Source organism: Alexandromys fortis, unplaced genomic scaffold (genome assembly GCF_014885135.2).
Source record: "Alexandromys fortis isolate MF-2015 unplaced genomic scaffold, M_Fortis_MF-2015_v1.1 scaffold_28, whole genome shotgun sequence".
Taxonomy (NCBI): domain Eukaryota; kingdom Metazoa; phylum Chordata; class Mammalia; order Rodentia; family Cricetidae; genus Alexandromys; species Alexandromys fortis.
Genome location: NW_026067901.1, coordinates 11,702,836 through 11,725,938, shown reverse-complemented (window position 1 = coordinate 11,725,938; position 23,103 = coordinate 11,702,836). Strand labels below are relative to the sequence as shown.

Here is a 23,103-nt window from a genome sequence, read left to right as displayed (position 1 = left end):
TTTTTGGAGTATCTGGGTTATTGGAGGGGAGTGGCACTCATGTGTAGTATGTCTTTGTGTGTGTTCACTCATGTGTGAGCATGTGTGCATTGGTGTATGTTTAGGCCTGGAATTGATATCAGCGGTCTTCTTCAATCTCACTTCATTTTTTGAGGTACAGCCTCTTGGTTGAATCCAGAGTTCTCCAGTTCTTGCTAGTCTGCCAGCTAGTGTGATCTAGGGGTGCCCTGTTGTCTCTTCCAAGTGCTGGGGTCACAGGTGGCCTCAATAGCTACTTGGCTTTTATATGGGTCCTAGGTATCTGAATCTAAGGTCTCAAAGCCTCCTTAGCCATGTGTTTTATTTTATGTACACATCATATGCATTATTATTCTTTTCCTTAGGACAACTACACCTTTGCCCAGCCTGGGATTCAAATGAAAGTGAAGATGCTTGAAGAACTTGTGAGCCGGATTGACGGTGAGTCAGCTCCAGAGAAGCCCTTCCCTGAGGCAGGGGAGTGCTAGAAGGAAGGCTAGGGAGGTGGCCCTGCTCCTCAGCTCTACCAGACACCACTGTCCTTGTTCTCATTTGGCTCGTGGTACCTGGGCCTGCTAGCTCTCACCCAAGTGCATCCTTAACAGGAGAAGATGCTGTTCTGCTCCTCCATTCTGGGCTCCAGTCAGGACTCTGTGGAGAAGGAGACGCCCATGCTCCTGGCAGCCAGCCTCCCTCCTGGGTCAGCTGCAGCTTCTCGTCTGGGCAACAGGGTGGTTGCTGATGGCTGTCCTTTGCCCTGCCTCTCCTGCCTGTGTATATCATTTGCTATCAAGGAGGATAGAATAATTTCTCCATGGAATCCAATTAATTACCAAGTCCAGAAAGAACATCTTCAATATTATAGAAAAATTATAGTGTGTGCTCGGGCAATTTTAGATTATGCTTTCATGTTTAAGTGAGGCCTTTGAAATACTTTTTACCTTCGTCCTTAAAATAATTCCCCTTGCGATGTGCTGAATGTCATATTGCAATAGCAGAGTTTAATTAAATGAAAGTTGAGAGATAATGCTTGCCCATTCCAAGCAGAGCCTCCTGATAGTTTGTTAAATTAATGAGCAGAGCATTAACAAAGTGATGCCAAGCAGAACCAGGCCTGTGTATATATGTGACACCAGCCAGTCAGCACTGAGCTGTAGAAGATGCTCCCTGCTTCCTAGAGTCCCCAGTGAGTCAGGCAAGTCCCTTCGCCAAAGGTGCAGAGCAATGTTGAGATGTAGTCCTGGCTGTGTGCCTTCTGTATGTGCAGGCTCCACCCCAGCCTTCCCCTTGCTGCTACTGAGGAAGGAGAACATTGTGACAGCCCTCTTCATAGGAAGACACTTGGTTTGGGAAATGACTGAGTGGCATTATAAACCAGAGCCAAAAATTTCTAAACTGCACTGTGTTCTTTGATTGAGCCTGGGAGTCGGTTCTGTCTGATGGTTATTACCTCATTTCCATATTATGAAGTCCCTTGCACTTCTAGGGATGCTTTATTGGATTCAGTGTGTTTAGCTGCTTTTCAACCTCTCTCCAAAGTGCTGCTCTTTCTTCCGTCAGTGCACCCTGTGCATTTATTCTACACTCACGTTGCGCTTTTCTCAGCTCTGGTTGAAGTTTTTTCCTACCAGCGATTTCACAAGTGTCCCTGGCCTCATTTAGTTCTTTGAAATACTATTTGCAGGAGCTGTGAGTTACACATTTCTAGCAGGTTCTTCTTTTCCTCCTGTGCCCCTTAGAAGGCTTATTTTATATTTTCCATGAGCCTTAAGTTGTGGCCAGGGTTGGTTTGCTCCAGCGCTGTAGTTGGGGAAATGCTTGAATTGATTTTTTTTTTTTCTGGTGCTGTGGTTCAGAAGGAGGCACACTGCAGATTTACACTGTGATTGTTCAGAAGAGCCGCAGCGACTACCGCAGAGCTGCCCGCCTGCGCTCTGGGTGAAGCGCGTCTTTATTTCTAGCAAGGATCAGCTTTTTACAGCACAGGATGGTGTCTGCTATCCCAGGGCAGGCTGTGCAACCTGTTTGTTTCTGTTCTCATGACAAAAGCTCTGAAAATGTATGTAACTACCTCATCATAAGGACACTGGACTGTATGAGCAGGAAATGTTAGTCCTCGGGTCCTGCAGCCCTGGCTGGGAGCCTTTTCCTCCCCTGCCTCCACCAGTGTTTGGAGAAACTCCAAGGCTGCAGCTCTAGTAGCCTAACTGTAAACCTTCGTTAATGGCAGGATATACTATGTAGAAAAAAATTCTAATCTCTTGTTTGAGTTCTGCATTTCTAGGGAAGGGCAGTGTTTATTTCAGAAAGCATTGATGCCTTGGTGAGGGGGAAGTTCTTGTAGGCCTGCTGAAGAATGGGGGTTTTATGCTCTGTTCCAGATGGGTGGTATATCTCTGCAGACAGAAGTAGAGAACCCGGGAGTGGTGGAAGTGTGAGGCTGTGGGAATGGGGGAGAAGAGATAGAGAATCAGAGAAGGGAGGAAGGCAGGCACTGAAGGGTGGTGGCTGTTGAAGATGGGTGCTGTCATTATTTTCTTGTGGTAAGGAGTAGTTCAAGAATTTTCCAGAGACACTTTTAAGAAATTTCCCATTTTGAGTCGTGCTTTTCCAGCATGGCTGAACCCCTTGCGAAGGTGCATGGGACCATGAAGGTGCACAGGTGAAGAAGGATCACATGATGGAGGCAGAGCAGGAAGCAGGCAGCAGCCTTTGAGATGGCACTGGAGCGGGGGAGCAAAGGCTGTCTCTGGAGTGGGCAGATGGGCTCCGCGACATCCATGGAAGCCCTGTGGAATGGCAACTTGAGCCTTTGGAGTTGGGACTTAAGAGAAGGTGGAATGGGAGGAGCTTTTACCATAGTAAGATGTAATGTTTCCAAAACCAGTAAAGAAAGAAAGAAATGAAAAGGAACAGAAAAAAAATTAAGAAAGAAAAGAAACTCAGAGTCTTTGGAGAGAAGGGATGCTGTCAGAGATACAAGGGTTACTGAACCTTCCTGGTGGGCCCCAGTGAGATCAGTGCCATAGCCACTGCTGTCCAGTAGGCATGCCCACTTCCAGGACAAGTGGTCCCAGGGACCATCTGCCAGCCTTATGGGATGCTAGTTGGACTCTGACCTACTTTGTACATGCTGTCTGCTTCCTGATTGCTAGAATGGTGACACACCAGGGTGTGTATGTTCATGTGTGGGTGGGGTGACACACCAGAGTGTATATGTTCGTGTGTGTGTGGGGAATGACACACCAGGGTGCATATGTTCGTGTGTGTGTAAGAGAGACACACCAGGGTGTGTATGTTCATGTGTGTGTGTGTGTGGGGGGGTGACATACCAGGGTGTGTATGTTCACGTGTGTGTGTGGGGGGTGAGAGAGAGAGAGAGAGACAGACAGACAGACAGACACCAGGGTGTGTATGTTTGTGTGTGTGGGGAGTGACACACCAGGATGTGTATGTTCGTGTGTGGGGTGGGAACGATCACAGGGGCGTGTGTAGGGGGTCATAGCCCTTACATCACCCAAGCCTAGCTTCAAGCCATGGAGGACTGGTATTGTTGGGACCTGTTTTTGGAGATTTTCTGTGCTGGAGTTCTTCACAAGCCTTGTGACACAGAGAACAAAATCTTTTCTGGAGGAAGCCCCACTTGCCCCCCAGAACCTAAGTTCTCACTGCATTCTGTTTTCAAATGATGGCCTGTACACAGTCAGAGGTGATCCATACACAAAACTCCTGCAGTGGGATAAGTAGCTAAAAGAGCCAGGTCCATTAAGTGGGGTGCTTTTGCTGATCTGTGGGCACACGCAGTAGAACTGCTATTCTTATTATGAATGAGAGAATCATGAATATATCTTTAGAGAACAGAAAACTATACAGTTTTTCAGAAGACGTTTGAAAAATGCCCAGCCATGCAAGCCCGGTAACCTAAGTCTGATCCCTGGAACTCACATAAAAGTGAAAGGAGAGAACAAAGTCCACGGAGGTGCTCTTTGACCTCCACATGCTACACTCCGTCTCTTTCTCTCCATCTTTCACTCCCTCCCTTCCTCCCCCTCTCCTTCTATACCTCCCTCTCCTTCTCCCCCAACCCCTGATAATAATAGGACACTTAAAAACCAACTAAATGAAGAGCTTGGTGGCCGGGCCTAACACATGAGATGGAGGCTGCAGAGCAGCCAGTGCAAAGACAGTGGATTAGAGAAAGCCCCAGTGAAGCAGAGAGAATCCTGAACATGAAGTACAGTAAGGTAGAGACGTAGAACATGAACTAAAATCTCCATAGGAAGGGAGGACAGAGGTTAGTAATCTGAAGAAAAAAAGGCACCCACTTTCAGAGTCAAGAGGCCAGTGGATGCTGGATGGAATTAACAGAGAAAACTGCGTAACACATCACAATGGATTTAATTAAACCAACCTCAGAGAGAAACTTTGTGTGTTAGAAAACTCTCACAATGTATATTAAGACATCCTCAATCTCGTGATCCTCCTGCCTCAGGCTTCTGAGTGCTGGAATGAGTCACCAGAAACTGTTAAAGCCATTACAGAAGGAAGATCCTCATCAGGGATAGCTGTTCATCGGGAATGGTCTTAATAATACATCAGACCATGTTGTTGGTCTGCTGAAAGGGTTCCTCTGGGTCTGCGGCCAGCAAATGTACCCTTTAAGGTGGAAATGCCAGTCTGTGTGAACCTGGATTGTTTCACACTGGCCCAGGACACTGTAAATATGATGGAAGGTGAATAAACGCATATGGTAGCTGCCTGGGTAATACAAGCAGTAGAAGGGTCCCTGGGAGTTTTAGACCCAATGCCGGAGACAGCTTAGCAACATGTCCAACCTGTAGGGAGTGGCAGGCTGTCAATCAGAAGTCTGCAGACAAACCAGATAGCACTACTTCAAGAAAGGCAAAATCTCTTTCTCTGTCTAGAGAGTCAGTCAGATCACGGGCCCTCCAGGGCATTGGAAATGATTTTAGAGTTCCCATCTGAGAGCAGCTATATCCATAGCAGAAGCTGGCTTCCAATCCTTCCTTGCCCCTTGCCCTTGTGGGAACCACAGCCCCTGGGCATACAAGCATGCAGCCCCCATTCCCTCCTAATTGCACACTTTCTTGCCCTAGTGTTGAAGGAGCAGCTTCTCGGAAAGGAGTTTCTTCTGGGCCTGGCTTCCTTGACAGGCCACCTCCCTTGGGAGAAATGGGCTTCACTTGGGTCATCTGGATTGCTGGGAGGTGGGTATTAGGGAAGACTGCCACATAGTGCCAGCTGGGCTGCGGGCACTTTCTGAACAGGTATGGCCTTCAGGAGGTGGGCAGGTCCCCCGATGGGCTCAAAATAGTACCCAATTTCTTTTTCCTTTTTGTATCACTTCTTGGTCTGCTCTAAGACACCCTGCTTGTTTCTCTGTTGGGAGAAGCAGGTGGAACCTGCAGCTGGACTGTACTTCCAGTTCTCCACCCCACCTGTGGTGGACATGGCAGACTGCATGTTTGGGAAGGGTTGTGTGTGAAAGCATTTATTCCGAGAAATACAGACCCATGCTCTTTCCCTGCAGAGCCACCACAGACAGCTACTTACTGTGCTAGTGTGGTTTAAAAATCTTTACTATCTTCCAAAAATGCTGCTGGGAACACTGGTGACCCGGGAATGCTGCTGTGCAGTCCCCTTGGACTCTTCTGTTGCCTGCAGAACTTGAGAGGATCCATGTTCAGGACTGTGTGTGACCAGGACTCAAGCCCTCAGGCCAGCCTAGATGTCCCAGAGGGATGTGAACACTCTGGTGTGGTGCCATTTTGTGGTACAAAGCCTGCAACTTTAGTGGCGCCCCTCACTCTGTGACTCCTCTCTCACCCCCACATGTGCCTGCTGCCACCTCCTCCTTCCTCTCGACTTTCTGTCAGCAGTGACTCCTCCTCTTCTAGTGGCCTCTGTTGATTCTTGCCCGACTCCGCACTGCCTGCTTCTCTGAGAAGGTGAGCTGGGACTCCTCTGTGGAGCTCACAAGTACATGGCCATATACCTGAGTTGCACTGAGTAGTGTGGTGGCCAAATTCCAAGTGGTTGAGTGTCAAAGTCCACATCACCCTTAGAATTAGAAGCTAGAGTATGGCCTAGGCCTTGGGAGTCACAGAGCCTGCAGCTCAGCAGCTCAGAGCAGTTATCCTCATGCAGCCTTCCTGTTGTGGGTTGGGGACTCCGTCTTGTGGCTCTTCACTCTGTGATTCAGGCTGATGGTAGTGACTGTCACATGTGTACTTGGCGAGTGCCTGAGACAGGAGGAAGGGGCCTGAGAAGCATGTATGAGCTCCTGGTGTGTTCAGAGAGCCAGTAACACAAAGCCCATTTCCATTTTAATTGGGAAGCCCAGGGCATTTGGCTGCACTAGTGGCAGGGGTGAGCCCAAACTGAGAGGGCAGTCCTGAGCCAGGTAACGGACACTACAGTCACCAGCTCAGAAAGGACATTAGGGAGTTTTATAAGCTTCAGTCCCATCCAAACTTGAATCCATTTCACAAACATCTAGAACATTGAAGTCAGGAAAGGTTAAGGGCTTCAGGAAGAATAATTAAACCCTACAAAGCTTGTAGCCAAGGGGCTTAAATGACTAAAAACTGCGTGTGCCTTACAGTGGCTTCCGTCCATATTCCAGTTAGGTGCACATCACAGAGCTCCGGAGAAAGCAGGATTAGAATGCTCTACTCTGTCCTGCCTTTCTTCTTGTTTAAATTTATTTAGGAGTTTGCTGGCTACAAAAGATACCATGGTTGTTCACTGTCCACCTTGTCTGAGTTATTGAAGCCCTTTTATATGTAATAGCCCTCTGCTCTAACCATTAAGTAATTTCCCATTTCAGTGATAGGTGTCTGTTAGACTCCTGCCTCCCGGGGGAATCAGCCCAAGGAAGGCAGCCTGTGAGTTTTGCCCACATTGCATATGGAATGCATATGTGTATTTGGAAGTGAGAATTTACATTTTTGCAGCAAATCGTAATGACCCCTTGCACATATTGTCATTAACATCCATTATATCTGAGATCACATGGCCTGGATTGCTGCCAAGATAGAATTGCCAGACATGAGCAGGCTTCCAGCCCTTGCCTCCCAAAGGCTGTGACCAGAACACCTCTGGGGAGTCCTGGGCCAGTGCCCACTTCCAGGCCTTGTCCTCACGTCATGTCTCACGGTGGCACAGATGTAACCTCTGCTGTGTCTTCTGACATGTGAGACAGAGAGCTTGCTCTGTGTTAGAAATGGCTCGAGCATGTGCAGCCTCCGCAGTGCCTGAAGAGACACTGCTCATGCCCATTCAAGAAGACCCGGATAGTATCACAAGAGCGAGTTCACAGAGGAGATGGAGTGTTGGCTATTCAGGGAGGCATTCGTACCATCTCCAAGAAGCCTGTTTCTGGAGGCACAGGGACTGTGTGAGGTGACTTCAGGGAGTAGGGAAGAGGCTACTACAGGAGCTCTTTTGCTCTCCCTGGACCTGGGTGTACTGGGCTTTGCCCTGGGAGGTTGGAGGGGGCCTAAGGTAGAGAGACTGCTGGGCCTGGCTGGTGGGCTGGGGGTGGGACTAGGAAACTGGTGAATCTGGCAGAGCAAAGGCTGTTGAGGAAGGTCAGCCAGAGATGCTGCTGCAGTGGCGTGGAAGCTGTTGCTCTTCCACTTAGAGAGACTGAGCTAAGGAAATGCACCTTCTTGGGTTTCTTATACATAGTGTGCTGTTCCTTACTAAAAACAGGACTAACTTTGTCTTCTGATCTAATCTCTCCACCCCACATGCCTGCTACAGGTCCAGGGCACCAGATTCAGCAAGCAAAATACAGCTGTTGCCCTTGACTTTCAGGAGAACAATGACAGGTTTTTAATGTAACATGCCTGGGCAGTATTCAGCAAAACTCGACTTCCCTGGGCTTCTTTTATCTTACCTGTAATCCTTCCAGGGTGGGTTCAAAGGGGCAAAGTATAATTTAAGCCTAATTTAAGCTTCAGGCTCACTTTTCTTTCTAGAAACTTCAGAAAGTAGGGAGAATATGGCCTTAAGTATAATAGATTATTTGAAATTATGCACATACAGCCTTATATACATGTGTACACGTCAATTATATAATCCATCTACCTATACATAAAGCACACATATATGTGCCTGTGTGTATATACACACCTGTGTGCACATGCATACATGCTTTTACACTCACATGTATGCATATATACCACCTGCATATACCTATGCATACCCCATGCATTCACACCTGTGACTATATGTGCCTATATATTTATACACATATGTCTGTATTCATATATATTACACCTGCAATGCACTAAACACTTTTGTATACACCCATACTCCTGTATATACATTCATATTAATTCATATATATATCTATATACACATTTACACACACTTGTATACATAAGTACACATGCACTTGTGTATATATATACTCCAGTATATACATACATATACACCTATCTACACATATAAACACACACATCTATATACCCTTACATATGAATCTCCATATGCATACATACCTGTATACATTTATTATATGCCTGTATGTATACACATGTATCTGTATATGCATATATATACATACATACCTGTTTGTATGCTTATATACACCTTATACATAGACATACCTATATGACATTCACCAGTATGCATATGTATATTATACATATATACACACATCTATATATACACATATCTACAGCTTTGTATACATGATATACCTATATATACATGTGTTTAAACCTATATACAAATATATACACCAGTGTACATATTTTTAACCTAGCTTTGTGTACACTTTTACCTACCTACCTACCTACCTACCTACCTACTTACACACACACACACACACACACACACACACACACACACACACACACACACACACACGCGCGCGCGCATGTATGCCCGCATATGCAGAGATGTGAATACCCTTACTGGCATGGTCACTGGCCCTGTCATTGTTACACTTTCAGATGTGGCTCTTCTTATTGGTGTGGACACTGCATTGGCCAGTACTGCTGTTGCCGTTGTCCTGTAGATGTCTTGGTGCTGGCTGCAGAGTCTGTGTCTTGGTCTGCTGGTCTCCAAAGTATTCTTCTCTGTGGCCAAGACTGACTGAGCTCCATAAGCACTAGGTCCCTTTGGCTTTTCACTGTGAGATGCTGCTGAGGCTGGACACCTACTGCTCTTTCTTTGTGAGATTCTCTCTCTTCTGTTTTACGAGTGATTCTCTGCAAGGCTAGCCTAGTGTTCCTATACTGTGCTGGTAGATGCATTTGCCATCATTCAGAGCCTGCAGGAGAACGAACTTTTTGGTTTTTCTTTTGTTCTTGCAGTGGCCATGGATGTTGGCCTCTGTGCTCTAACAGTGTGTCACTGAAGTCTGCAGGTACACTAGGTTGCTGCCTAGGGTGAGGGCCTTGCCTGGTTATCCATTGTTATAGAGGCTCTGTGTTCCCCTAAGCCTCATGACATTGGCCTGCTACTGAGTTGCACCTCTAGAATCATGGCACAGTGATTGCCCTGTCCTCCTTTGTCCTTTCTCCCCAGCTTGAGGCTGGCCAGACCTAGGGCTGCTTGTTCCCATTGTTCCCTTTACAGGAGTGCTCAGGGCGCATGCAGGGTCTCTGTGCCTGTCCTGTCTTTGTCTGAAGCCATTGCGTACCTTATTGCTACCTTCCTAGCAGTCAGATGTGTTTTCTCATCACTGTGACTAAATACCTGACAAAGCAGCTTACAAAAAGGATTTATTTTGCATCATTAAAAAAGATTTACTATTTTTTTTACATGCATTGGTGTTTTGCTTACATTTATGTCTATACGAGGGTGTTAGATACCCTGGAACTGGAGTTACAGATAGTTGTGAGCTGCCATGTGGGTGTTGGAAATTGAACTCAGGTTCTCTAGAAGAGCAGCCAATGCTCTCAGCCATTGAGCCATCTCTTCAGCCCCTTGCCGTATGTTTTTATGGCAGGGAGGGAATAGTGGCATTCATGATGGCAGTACTGTGACTTCCAGAAGTGAGCACATGTGAAGATGAGGGGTGACAGGAACAGAAATGGTCAAAGACTAGGATGGCCTAGTGCAGGCCGTGGGAGAAGCCTGCAAAGCCAGCTTCTTTATACAGAGTGAGAAGCTACTGTTGGGGTGCTAGCAGGATGCCTTACACACTCGCCTCAGCACAGGGTCCCAGGTGCAGCTCCTGGGTAACCAGTTACAGAGGAGGCCACAGGTGGAAGCTGGCGAGGGGCCTGTGGCCAATAATTTTTTCCCAATATTGCCCCTGTTCCCTTAAGGAAGAACACACTAGAACTCATTACTGAGTCATAGTCCTACCTCTGCGTGTTAAACGGCTTTATCTCCGTGTACATTTTCCCTTTCTTGGGTTTTTAATTCCAGTTAAATGTGATTTTAATGAAATTTCTCTGAAAGCTGTCGTGACTACATTGTAAGGTTAAAATTGACTTATTCTTTCAAGATAGGATTCAGTTATAGCTAGTAAACTAGATTCAGTTTTATTACCAGCCAAGAGAAAATATTTTTATTACTCTGACAAGGTAAGCAGTTGGAGAGCAGAGAATAAATCAGTGGTGTGGCTCAGGCCAGGCAGTCCTTACTATGACTGCTTCTTGCCACACAGCAGTGCCTCTCCAATGTGCAGCCTCATTAGGCCTCAGAATAGCTGATTCCACACTGGAAGCGATGATGGTGTTTCATTTGAGGTACCCAGACAAGCTGATTGACAAGCACACGTGTAAATGCAGTCCGCTTGGGACCATGTCACAACTTGGGGCTATTCCCTTGGGCAGAGGAAGCCCTGTGTGTGGTGTGGAGCATAGGCCTAGCTCAGCTCCTTCCCCAGGAACATGCTACTGTATCCGGTACTAGGCAAGAGCCAGTCTTCAGTGCTTGCTTATATTCCTCTGAGGACTGTATCCCTGTTGCCTGATTGTTGTGCCCGGTATACTCATTTACTTATAGGCCCCTGGGGTCTCCTGGCTTTTCCCCTAAATGGATAACATGCTGGGGAGACTGGCATGCTTTTCTGCCTACAGAGTCTTGATCTGGGGGACAATGGTATTTGCCACCCACTGCTATTAGGATGACCAGATGCTCGGTTCCTTTGCAACAGCTCTGCTCTCAGCCAGTTCTTGGGCTTTCTGGCCTTTTCATTCAGAAAGCCTAGAACCAGCCCCATGTTGGAATGCTATTTTTAGCTTGCTCTTCTGCCAGCTTTTGCTTCAAGTCTCTGATCCTAGAGCACATTTTCAGTCCACAGGGTTGTCTTGGAATCTTGACATCAGGCCAGCAGGCCATCTTTTCCATCCCCATTCTTAAAGTGGTACCCTGGAAGAGCAGCCTGTCTAGCTCTGGGGTCCTCCCTCACCCTCCACTTCCTTGCGGTTTTTAGGTCCTGCCACTCCTTCTTTTTTCCTTCCCAGCATGGCCTCATCTTTAGGGCTCTTCCCTAACAAGCTGTGAGGGCTTTGTTAACACCAAGAGTCAGTTTGTTGTCCCACTTGTAAAATGGGGACACCCCATTGATCCTGGGACTTGTGGCCTTCTGGTCGCCTGCCCATACACAAATCCTCGGCAGGATAGAAGGATTGCCCCTTCCCCCCCCTTCAGGCCTCATACTGATGGGCAGCTGTCTTGTGACCACAGAGGAGGTTCTGTCCTACATTAGAATGGTAACAGTTGCTCTGAGAGCCCTTTCCCCAGGCCACACTCAGCGCAGCTGTAAAAGAGACACATCTCTGCTCCCCACATGGCCCATTCCACGGCTGTGGGAAAGCCAAACTGCTTCAGTTACTGCAAGGTGGAAAGGCAGGACCAGCACTCCACAGAGACACAGGCCTCTGTCCCTTGGGACTGATTCTTCACTACCCCACCTCTCTCTCCCCACCACTGAAAGGTTCTGGGACAGGGAGGCAGAAACCAAGATGGGTGCCAAGTGTGGAGTATTTACCACCTGCAAGTGGCAAATGGCCACCTTGGGCAATGAAGTACAGTGAAACCTGGTGAGCTCTGGACCAGATGATGGTGTCTCTGGCCCCCATGCCGAGATTGATGTTTCGGGTTTATTGCTGAGCTTAGATCAGTTAATTACATCGTAAGCAGAGACTTCTGAGTGCAGTGATTCGCCTGACCTTAGGAAAAAAAGTTTTGGCCTGAATGTAGGACATCAGACCTGCTTTTGAGATGAGCTGCAGCATCCTTCCTGTTTATGCTGCTGGAGAGGGTCCGTGTGTTTTGTCTTTTTCATGGTAAAGGACTGGAACCTCCCCTTATCTCCCCCACCCCCACCAGTTAAGTAGCTACATCAGCCAGGGTCTGTGACACATAAGTCTGGAGACCACACCTTTTACTTTAGTCTCCCATTCAGAGGTAGACTTAGGATGGGTCCTCTATACTCTAGTCCCGGGTGGGCTCAACTTCCAGCTCACCTGTGTCCTCTGTACTCACCTGCTTTTTCTCTGTAGTCATGTATCCCCATTACTGCATTGGTTCATGCCTCACTCTGCTAAACCCAGTCGCTACATCTTAAGACCTTAGGGGTTGTTGACAACAGGGCTGTCAGACTGTATGAGGGTCTTTATTTCATGGGTATAGTCAGGGTAAGCGCATGGGAATACTAATGTACGGGTGGAATGTGGGCTGTACCTCACTTGATTTGCACAGGTGTAGTTGAAATTTTCTTTGGACCACCAACCAGCTCCCAAATAAGACATGGAGACTTATTAATTATGAATGCTCAGTCTTACTTGGGCTTGTCCTACTATCTCTTTTAACTTAACTTAATCTGTTTATATTCATCTACATTTTGCCTCAGAGTTTTTTTCCTTTACTTCATTTTATGTCTTACTTTCCTGCTTTCTCCATATCTGTCTGTCTGGCCCTTGGTGTCTCCTTGGCGTCTCTTTTACTTTCTCCCCCTTTTCTTTTCTGAACCTAAACTCCTCCTACTTACTTTCCCTGCTTAGAAGCCCTCCCTATACCTCCTCCCTCACTATTGGCTGTCTAGCTTTTTATTAGATCACGCAGGTGCCTTAAGCAGGCAAGGTGAAACAGAAGCACATCTTTACATAATTAAACAAATGCAGCACATCTTTACATAGTTAAACAAATATTTTGCAACATTAACAAATGTAACACATCCTTATATAGTTAAACAGATAATCTGCCACATTTCCCCTTTTTTGTTTAAATAAAAAAAAGTTTTAGTTTTAACATAGTAAGGTTATATACAATAAAAAGAATTCTCAAGTAAGAACTATATTTACAATATCCAGTTCATTTGAATTTGGCAAATTCAGAGAAAATACTTCATTATCTATCCTATCTTGGTGAGTCCAAAGTTTTGTACCTAATTTACTTTTTATCTTAACTTGTATTACCAATCCCCAAATGATCTTTTTAGACTTCAAAACATTTTCTTTTCTTTTAGATTTATTTATTTATTATGTACACAGTGTTCAGCTTCAATGCCGGCATGCCAGAAGAGGGCACCAGATCTCATTATAGATGGTTGTGAGCCACCATGTGGTTCTGGAAATTGAACTCAAGACCTCTGGAAGAGCAGTCAGTGCTCTTAACCTCTGAGCTATCTCTCCAGTTCCCTCAAAACATTTTCTTAGATAAACAATTTAAGCTTTTATGTTTCTCAAACTTAAACTTTATATATTTTATGTAAGTTTCTTTTCTGAATTTGATAACAAAGAAAACTATAACTATTTAATTTTCAATTCCATCCAAGAAGGATATATTACCTGAGTATACAGGAAGTACAGAGCAAGCAATTTTCAAAACTATAGAAAATGACAAAGACATCTGACTTCCTGGACAGTCATCCAAGATCCATCTGCAACACTAGGGCATCTATCTTTGGCCTACATATCTACATAGAGGCCTAGAATATCTGACAGATTTTTCTGTGAAGCAGAAAATTTGAAGGACTGTCCTACCTTGTCTTGGGAAATTTGGAGGTCTTTTCCCTTTATGTCCTTTTAGTTCAGTTTTGTGTCCTTCTTGTTCAGTTTTGTGTCCTTCTTGTTCGGTTTGTACAGCATACTGTCAGTAGTTGAGACAAGGGCAGTTTCTTGCTCAAATGGCTAACTTTTCCACAACGATAGCAAACTCCATATGGAGGTTCTTAGATGCCTGTCATTGTTTCATGAAGTTGTTTGGTGCTGCCATGAGCAGATATGTCTCAATGTCCTAAAAAGCCTTACATTATTAAACATCAGAAATGTCATATTATGTAGGTCTCTGAAGTGTTTGAAGGTTACCTTTCTATGTAAAATAAATTTTAACCTTGAAAAAAAATTTAACATGACTATAAGTTTGTTATAGATGACTAACTGCTAATTTGTATTTATTAATTATCCTAAACACTTTAAATAATAACTTTCAAGGACTAGGACTTTATATTAAATTTTTAAATAAGCTGTATGGGTACAATATCTTAAACAAGAGTATCAACATATATGATATAACAAAATAACCTTAAATTTCATCACATACCAAAATTCACACTGATGTAAAATATTTGAGATGAATGGCTGTCTTTTTATCCTATATTCCCAAATTCCTACTAAATTATGACAAACATCCAAAACCCACCAAATGACCAAAAAAGCACACCCCACCTATTGGGAATGTGGATGTTGTATTCTCTAGTGTACAAAATTGTTGTCTGGGGGTGACAGCATCTCCAGGGGACCCCGAGAAAATTGAGATAATGGTCAAATTTTAAGGAAACTAGGTATAGTATTTGTTGGCCAGTCTATGTGTAATGGGAAACTGCAAGGCTTATCTGAAGTACTGGCTAGAATAGTCAGTGGAGTTGAACCATTTCAGCTAGCAGCCTTAAAGTTGTTCTGAATGCAGAACTATGAGGAAACTGTTACAGGGGCACTCTGAAAGGCTGGATTACCTGAGCCACCCATTTTCACTGGTGTCTGGTCCCCTTGCTCTGAAAACACACAAACTTTCAGAGGTAACATACATATCTGCATTAACAAGTATGGACTGTGTGTTGTACACAGGCCAGCCAAGGATGATTTTTTTGTTTTGTTTTATGTTTGAGCAGGCAAAAGACATCAGTCAACTCTGTAAGTTTGTTTGAACTGTATAACTAAACCTCTGTCCATGCCATATGAAGGGATGGCATGTAATAATGAGTCATTAGGACTCTGTAACCAACAAGATTTATCATGGTTTATTCAATCTCAGAGCTATTCCCAAGTCCAGGGATCAGCATATACATCACCTGTCTTGTAATTTTTCAAAGTTTGTTTCTATATGTCTGTAGCCAAGATTTCAGGGGTCTCCCCTAATCAAATCTGGTCACTATTGGTTTGAACAAATTCACAGCCTTTCATTTCCTGTGAAAAAGAAAAGAATAACCTCTTCCCTAATGCAATACATTTTCTGATTTCCCTTTTAAAGTTAAGACATCCCCAAAGTATCTAGACTAGTTTAACTCAGCAGTTCTGTTTACAGTTCCATGTCTCTCAGCAGCTGCCATTTGCTCATCAGCATCTAAAAAAATTCAAAGTCACCAAAGCCGCATACAGGATCTAGGCTCCCTGTGTAGATCCCATCTTGATGTGATTTATTCTTTTTATATTACACTACTCTTTCTTTAAAGACTTTACGTAATTATTTTAAAACTATTTTTTTCCTATGACCGTCTATACCCATTTTCTTTTCTTTCTTAAGCACTTACTCATACTGTAACCTGTTTAAAGATTTTTCAGTCTGGATCTGTTTTACTGTGCACTTGTAGCATTCTCTGACAGTGTGGGCCAAACCTTAGCCTGCTAAGTGGCGGCTAGGCCCTCTGTTGGTTGGCTCCACCCCACCTCTTAAGGGCTGAGCTTTGAGCCTGCATCCTGGCAGAGAGCTGCATTTAACTGGGAGATGCTTTTATCTGAGGACTGTATTTAACTGTCCCAGCTCTAGGAAGTTGGTGCCTGCATTGTGGCAGGTGTTTTTTACTTAGCTTACTCCTTCTATTTAGCGTGTTGACTGTTCAAGTGTTCTGCTTCACAGCAGCCCCTCTTAAAGGAGCTGTATGTATTTGCTTGTTTTTACATTTTTCTCAGGCCCTGTGTGGAAATTTGGGCCCCATATTGGACACCATTTGTAGCTGACATTGTCTTTGGACCACCAAACAGCTCCCAAATAAAGACGCGGAGATTTATTATTAATTATGAAAAGCCTTAGCTTAAACTATTCCCAATAACTCTTTCAACTTAATTTAATCTGTTTCTATTTATCTACCTTTTTGCCTCAGGGCTTTTTACCTTTCTTTCATTCTCTATGTCTTTCTTGTTTTCCAGCTTCATTTGTGTCTGGCTGGCTAGTCTCTGGTGTCTCCTTAGTACCTCTTTTTCTTTCTCCCCATTTTATTTTCTGAGCTTAAATTCCTCCTTTTACTTACTCTCTCTACCTGGAAGTCCTGCCTATACCTCCTCCCTTGCTATTGGCTGTTTAGCTTTTTATTAGACGAGTCAGGTGCCGTAGGCAGGCAAGGTAAAACAGCAACACATTTTTACATAATTAAACAAATGCAACACATCTCTGCATAGTTAAGCAAATATTCTGAAACTCACAGGTATCCCTAGAACAATTGGCATACCCACCTTCCACACCAAATGGCCCTCCTCATTTCCAGAAAACCTGTTTCAGCTGGAATCTGTAATTCCCTGCACACTGATCCTGCTCTCGTGGTTTTCTTTTCCTTCCTCCGAGAAGACAGAACTCAGGAAGAATCAAGATTTATCTTGGGACTACATGTACCCCATCATTCTGTCTGAGTGAAGTTTGCCACCCAGTGTCCATGTATGCTGTGTTCAACAGGTGGACAGTCACGCGTGGGTGGCTAAGAAGCAGGGACTCACTGTACAGAAAACTGCAACAGTACTGGTACCTGCTACAAGGACTCAGGGTTGTTTCTTCTGAAGGCTTGGCTACTCCTTCCCCATGCCTCTATACGGTAGGTCCTGCACTGGATGCTTGTGTCCAGAATGTTGAGAATAGCTGGTGGCTGTGGAAGACAGCTCTTTGTTGCCTACTGTTCTACTGTTCTTGATAGATAGAGGCTTTCTCCTTGCTTTCCATTTGCTCACCAGAGTTTTAACTTAGGCTTCTTGCTTCAATAGATAGGGGCCATAGGTCATTCTCATTTATGATTTGAAGCTCTGTCTCTCTACTCTCTTGGTGTAGATCACATTTCAAGGGTGCTCTCCACTGAGTGGGGGTTTATTTTAGTGTGGGTCTGGGATGGCAAGTGCATTTCCTGTGATGGCTTATGCCGTGTGGAGTTGGAAGACCGGGTACACTTCTAGCATGAGAAGAGCCAGGTGTAGTGTGGTGTTCAAAGAGTGTGACCAGGGAGCCTTGGCATGTCCAGTCTGTCAGCTCTGGAGCTAGACCCAGATTTCATACATAACCTGAGAGGCATGGGGCTTGGAGGCCAAGACTTATTTTCTTTGGGGGAAATTTTCCTTGTCATCCAGGAAGGCCAAGCCATGTAAGCCCCTAGACAGAAAAGGAGCTAGAGCTACCTGCCATTGGTGCCAGTGACAGAAGCTACATGATTTTCAGCACTAGGGCAGGGAGACCTTTCTTTACTATCTGAATTATGCACCTGTCCCTCTTAGGCCTTTGACTGTGATAATGACTATGAGTGAAGCTGCCCTTGAAATGACATCTCTAGCAAACTCTCAAATACACATTAATTCATGTAAAACCGGAGCTTAGAGCTTTTGTCTTGCTGACCACTTGCTGCTGGGATGGTCAGCTTTCTAGATGCTGACTCAACCCCTTGGTGGCTTTGGGGACTGATGTCAAACACTGAGGCTGCCCAAGAATAACTATGCTGTAAGGTTACACTCCTAGAGGCTGGCGTGCAGTGAGTAGGTCTGTTGTGTGTCCCAGCATCTCTGGTGTTCTGGAGTTTCGGGTCCTGTGGCTAGGTCTGGGTGTTGCTGCCATGCCTTCACAGAAGGGTCTGACCTTTGAAGCTCTGGGTTATATAGAAGGTAAATAGTAACATTCAGGTCCTGCTGGGGGCTTCCATGTGGGCATTCATTACATGGCACTTTGAAAATGCCCCATCCCTCCCTCCTCATCAGCCTTGGTCTTTTTCTCTCTGACTTAATTTATTTACCGTGAACTTGTTGGTCTGTCCACCTGTTGTCTGACCCTCCTGCTGACAAGGAGATCTTTTCCTATGTCTTGTTCCCTGGGTTCTGAACCTGGAAAGGAGACCAGAGTCTCATGATGAGGTACCACACTATTTACCAAGGCCAGCAGTGGTTGCAGATGTTCCTTCTATATGTGCCGTGCTCCAGACACTGGGCTGCTTTGTGAGATGCAGGGAAGTCAGGAGCAGGGAAGGCTGTGATGTGTGTGCTGAATCTGAAAGGCGAGCAGACACTGGCAGCAGGCATGGGGAGGATATGGGTCTGGGATGCAGCTCAGCCAGGTTTGCAGTAGCTGTGCTCTCAGCTGGCTGGTTCAGCAGAAGTGAGTGTATCTGGAGAACTTGGCTGCTTCAGCCTCTCTGCGGCTGTGTCAGGGCTGACTCTGAGGAGCTGACCTGTCATGTGTCTGAGGCTTTTATGCTTGTTTGTCTAACAGTTTCTCTGTGTCTTCCTCAGTTTGATTAGGGTCTTCGCCTGCCATTTGGAGCTGTCAGTCTGGCAGAATGGGCCTGATCCTCTCTCACTTACAGTCTTGGGTTTCCTCTGAGCTGGACTCTAGTGAGTCAAGCCCCTTCCTTTGTGCCGTGCTACAGTGGGGAGTAGGTATGAAGTGGATGTAATGGACAGACCCTAAGGAGGTCCCATAAAGCTATGCCATGTCTACTGGTATTCCTGTCTCTATGTAATCAGCCTTTCTGTGGTTCTGGTGACTCCTGTGCCTTGGTGGCAGTGCTGGTGGGTCTCTGTCTTATCACAACTGAGGTTCTACCTTGCAAAGTGGTGCTAGGCATGGTCCTTGCTCCTCACATGAGCAGCTGGTTGGAGAAGCCCACATAGTCAGGACCTGCAGGTGCCCTCAACCAGTAGGCAGCAGAGAGCTTTGGCCTTGGATCAGAGACCTGTAAACAAGTGGATCTTGACAACTACTTCATTCAGTGATGCTGGAGCAGAGTCTTTTCCAGGCTAGCCCCTGAATGAAAACTCATCTCTGTTTGCAGATATGTGAAGCCCCACTTCAATACTGGACCACAAAGACTGTGTTATCATCAGTTTGTGGTGTTTCTAGCTATATTTGTGGCGATTGTGTCTCTGGGCACCATGGGGAGGGACCTAAGAGGACCCCAGTGATCACTGTGTTCAGATAGCAGTCTGAGGGAGAGCTGAGGCTGAGAGGAAGGGCAACACAGAAGAGATTGAGTCCCGTGTGGGATTGAGTCTGTTCCTGAAAGCCTGAGCAGAAGGGTTTGCCTTAGCACCAAGGGGCACCAAGGGGACAAGCCCAGGCACTCCTCTGCCCAAAGCCACAAAGAAAGACAATTAAAGTACCCCAGGTGAAAACTGAAAAGCAAGAATTAGAAGACAAAATTTCAGCACCCAACAAACACAGAGTCCCAGCAGCACCTCCCAAGAGCACTGCCAGGCATGGCAGGGATGGTGGTGATGGTGCAGGGAAGTGTTGCAAGCCGGAAGTCAGTAAGAACTGAACCCTAGCCTGCACAGGGTCACTGAGACAGTGACCCACGAAAGTCAGACTAGGTAAGACAGTGACACTGAGACAGTAAGAAGATAGAGATCATGCCAAGCAGAGATGGACGACGTCAGAATGGTCCCCGCTGAGTTTATGAAGATGAAGGCTGTGAAACAAATGTAAAACACACTGTGTGGGATTATGGGAGACTAGTCTCTGGAGAAACTCCACGAGCCCATGGGCACAGCAGCTGGGTCTGTACAGAATGAATGAACAAGGAGAAAGACAATGGAAATGGCACCTGTGGCCTCACAGAAGGTTCTGGCAGCTCATGTGCCTGTGATTGGTGTGCACTCTCGGGGAGCAGGAAGAAATGTACTGGCTTATTGGCAAACATTTAGAAGCTGTTAAGTCCAGAGAATCATAGAGACAAGTGGAAAGTGAGCGTGAGATGCAAGATAGTCAAACCAAGTCACCTCACAGGAACAGTGCCTAAAGCCACTGAAAAAGAAAACATGAAACCAGAAAAAAAAGGAACCAGAAAAGTGTGAGGGCCATGGCAGATGGCTTAGGAGCATCTCAGGCAGCAGCAGAGCCACATGCCCACCCCATTGAAAGGAGAACTCCAAAGCTGCTTGCCAAAAATAGGCATTCCCAGAAATTGAGGCCAAATCAACATTTTTTAGATAAAAGTTAAGAGAATCCCAAAGAGATCAGGAAGAACTAGAAAGTTAAAACAGAAAAAGTGACAGTGGGAGATGGAGGAGAACCAAGAGAGCATAGAGACCATGCTGTCAGGAGGAGCAGACTGGTGTCCAAGGTCCTCATACTTCATGCTAGGCTGTGCGACGCACACAAAGGTGAACTGGCAAGGTACCTAGGCTGTATGGTGACAAGACGGCTGAGCTGTGACCAGTGCGCTGCACAGGAAGCAAAGTGGAATCATACAGATGATGTGCATATTATAGGAAGACAAGAAGAGTGTGAAAGGTGAGTAAAGAATGACGGGACAAACAGAGCACCAGGAGGAATACCCCAGGGTCCCGCTCAGCATGTAGAGAAGTGCACACTGATGGCCTTGCAATGCCAATCAAAAGGCAAATCTGTCTGACTGGACTAAAAAGTAGGATCTCCCTATGTGATTCATGGGAGAAGTCCCTCTTGAAGACAAAGACACATGGTTTAAAGTAACATGATGCTCACACCACTCTAAAAAAAGTGAAAGTCCCTGTCACAGTGAAACAGAGTTAAGAATGCAGAATATAAATTTTCATATAGTATAATCATATGTGTACTTGAATCTGTGCTATAGAAACCTTTATATATAATACATAAAACATTTTATAAAAAGGTCATCTTATAAGAGCAAAAATTGGTCACCTGCCCCTACTACCAAGTATTACTGCATGTATTGAATTTCAAAATATTCAGAACAACATTCCAAAGTTAATGAAGAAATGGTTGATTTGTGTTAAAGTTACAGATTTTGTTCGCTTCTCCTCAGACAGTAGAACAGGGTGACAGAGAACTAGTAAGGGCCCAGAGCACCTGAACAACACTCTCGGTAAACTGCTTGACTTAGAGAGCACTTTAAGATGTGCCCCTCACCACCCCCCTATGCACAGCAGATGTCTCAGTGAGACTTAGAGGATTTAAGGAATATGAGGCATGCTCTCCAAGAACAATGAGCTGTTGTAGAAATCTCCACGATATCTGGGAGATGCCCCATGATTTCTAAAGCAACCCATATACCTGTAAGTAACCCTGTGAACATAGTAGATATCAACAAAGGATGCGAGGAGGTATTTTGAAGTGATTGGTCAGAATATTCAGACATACAGTGGGAGAGAATTTATTGAACACACACAAAGCAGTGCATAGAGAGAAACACATAGGTTCCTGAAGGAAACCTGAGTTATCAAATCAGGGACCTCAGTTCCTGCCCTAGGGAACTGGAGTGGGGAGTCAGATGGAGTGAATCCCAAAGTCTGGTTAGGAAGAATCAATACATGAATGCTTATAGCCAACTTATTGGGGGAAAGAAGCAGATGGAACAGCCACCACTGTGCAGTTCCCCTAAGCACGAAGATAGGGGCTGTTGCTCACATTTTGACAATACGCTTGACAATGTTATGAAGCAGGCATCTTTTTCTGAAAACAGAATTACACAGCTGACCCTCGAAGAAGTGAATGTTTTGAATATGCCCACATTCATGAGAGCAAGTGAGTTTGAGTTTGAATCTCCCTTCAGTGAAGATTGTAGGCACAGATGCTCTTCCTGGGAAACGTCCGGTAGAGTCTAGCTGATTCTGCATGGGCTCTGGTAAACTAAACAGGGGAACACATGTCACAATTTACTCTGTAGAGTTGGTGTTCCTCTTCTCAAACCAAAGGTGTTTTTAAAGAAAGTACAGACCAGTGTCCTCTGAGAACATAGATGGGAAAATCTTGAACAGAACTTTTAGCAAATCCAATCCAACATAGTATTAAAAGAATAATATATCACTGTGACATGTGTCGTATCCTCGAATGCATGGTTGATTTAACCGTTGAAAAAACCTCTGATATAGTCCATTATGTTAAAATATCAAAAAAGGACAGACCCATAAAATTATCTCAGTGTGTGCTGGAGAAGCATTTGACAAAGCCTAGTGTTCGTTCTTAATGAGAGCCCCCAGTAATCTGGGAGTGGAGGGGAATGTCCTAACTCTGGCAGAGGGCTTCTGCAAAAGTCGGCAGCTGAACTCATACAGGCAATGCAAGTCTGAATGCTTTGTCCAGGCCTGTTCATTCTCACTGTTTCTATTCAACATGCATACAGGGAGTCCAGCCAGGACACACAGGCAAAACCAGCAAATGGAAGCACACACGGTGTGCAAATGGCCCTCAGACTGGAAAAGGAGAAATGAAACCCCATCATCTCTTGAAAGCTGATGGAAGCAGTAAAAGAACTAACTAGAACCTGGAAGAGAGCTTTGCAAGGCTTCAGGAGACCACGCCAACACACAGAAATAGGGTTTTAACATAATAGCAACAAGAAATCAGCAATTGAGTAGGCTGCGAAGATAGCTCAGTTGGTGGGTCTGAGTTTGATACTCAATCCACATGAAACGAATAGGCATCATGGTACATGCTTATAACCCCAGTGCTAGGGAGGCAGACAGGTTGACACCTGGGGCTTGCTGCCCATCTAGCCTACTTACTTGTTGAATTTCGGGTCAGCAAGAGACCCTATCTCAAAAATAACCAGGTAGATGTGATCTGGCATCATTCCAGGTTCTTCTCTGACCTGTATGTATTTGTGGCTATGTGTGTGCATATATAAGTACATGCACAGATTTTAGCACTTGAGACTGAATGAACATCAGTGGTTATAGTAGTATAAAA

The 23,103-nt window shown here is 45.2% G+C and overlaps 1 protein-coding gene across 1 annotated transcript in view; it reads left to right on the top strand.

Moving 5' to 3' along the window:
* Tbc1d22a (TBC1 domain family member 22A) overlaps positions 1-23,103 on the top strand; it is a 279,341-nt gene that overhangs the window by 151,228 nt on the left and 105,010 nt on the right. Inside the window, exon 10 of the mRNA XM_050129184.1 lies at positions 384-459. Within this exon, the coding sequence (XP_049985141.1) occupies positions 384-459 (76 nt within the window). The remainder of the gene's footprint in view (positions 1-383; positions 460-23,103) is intronic.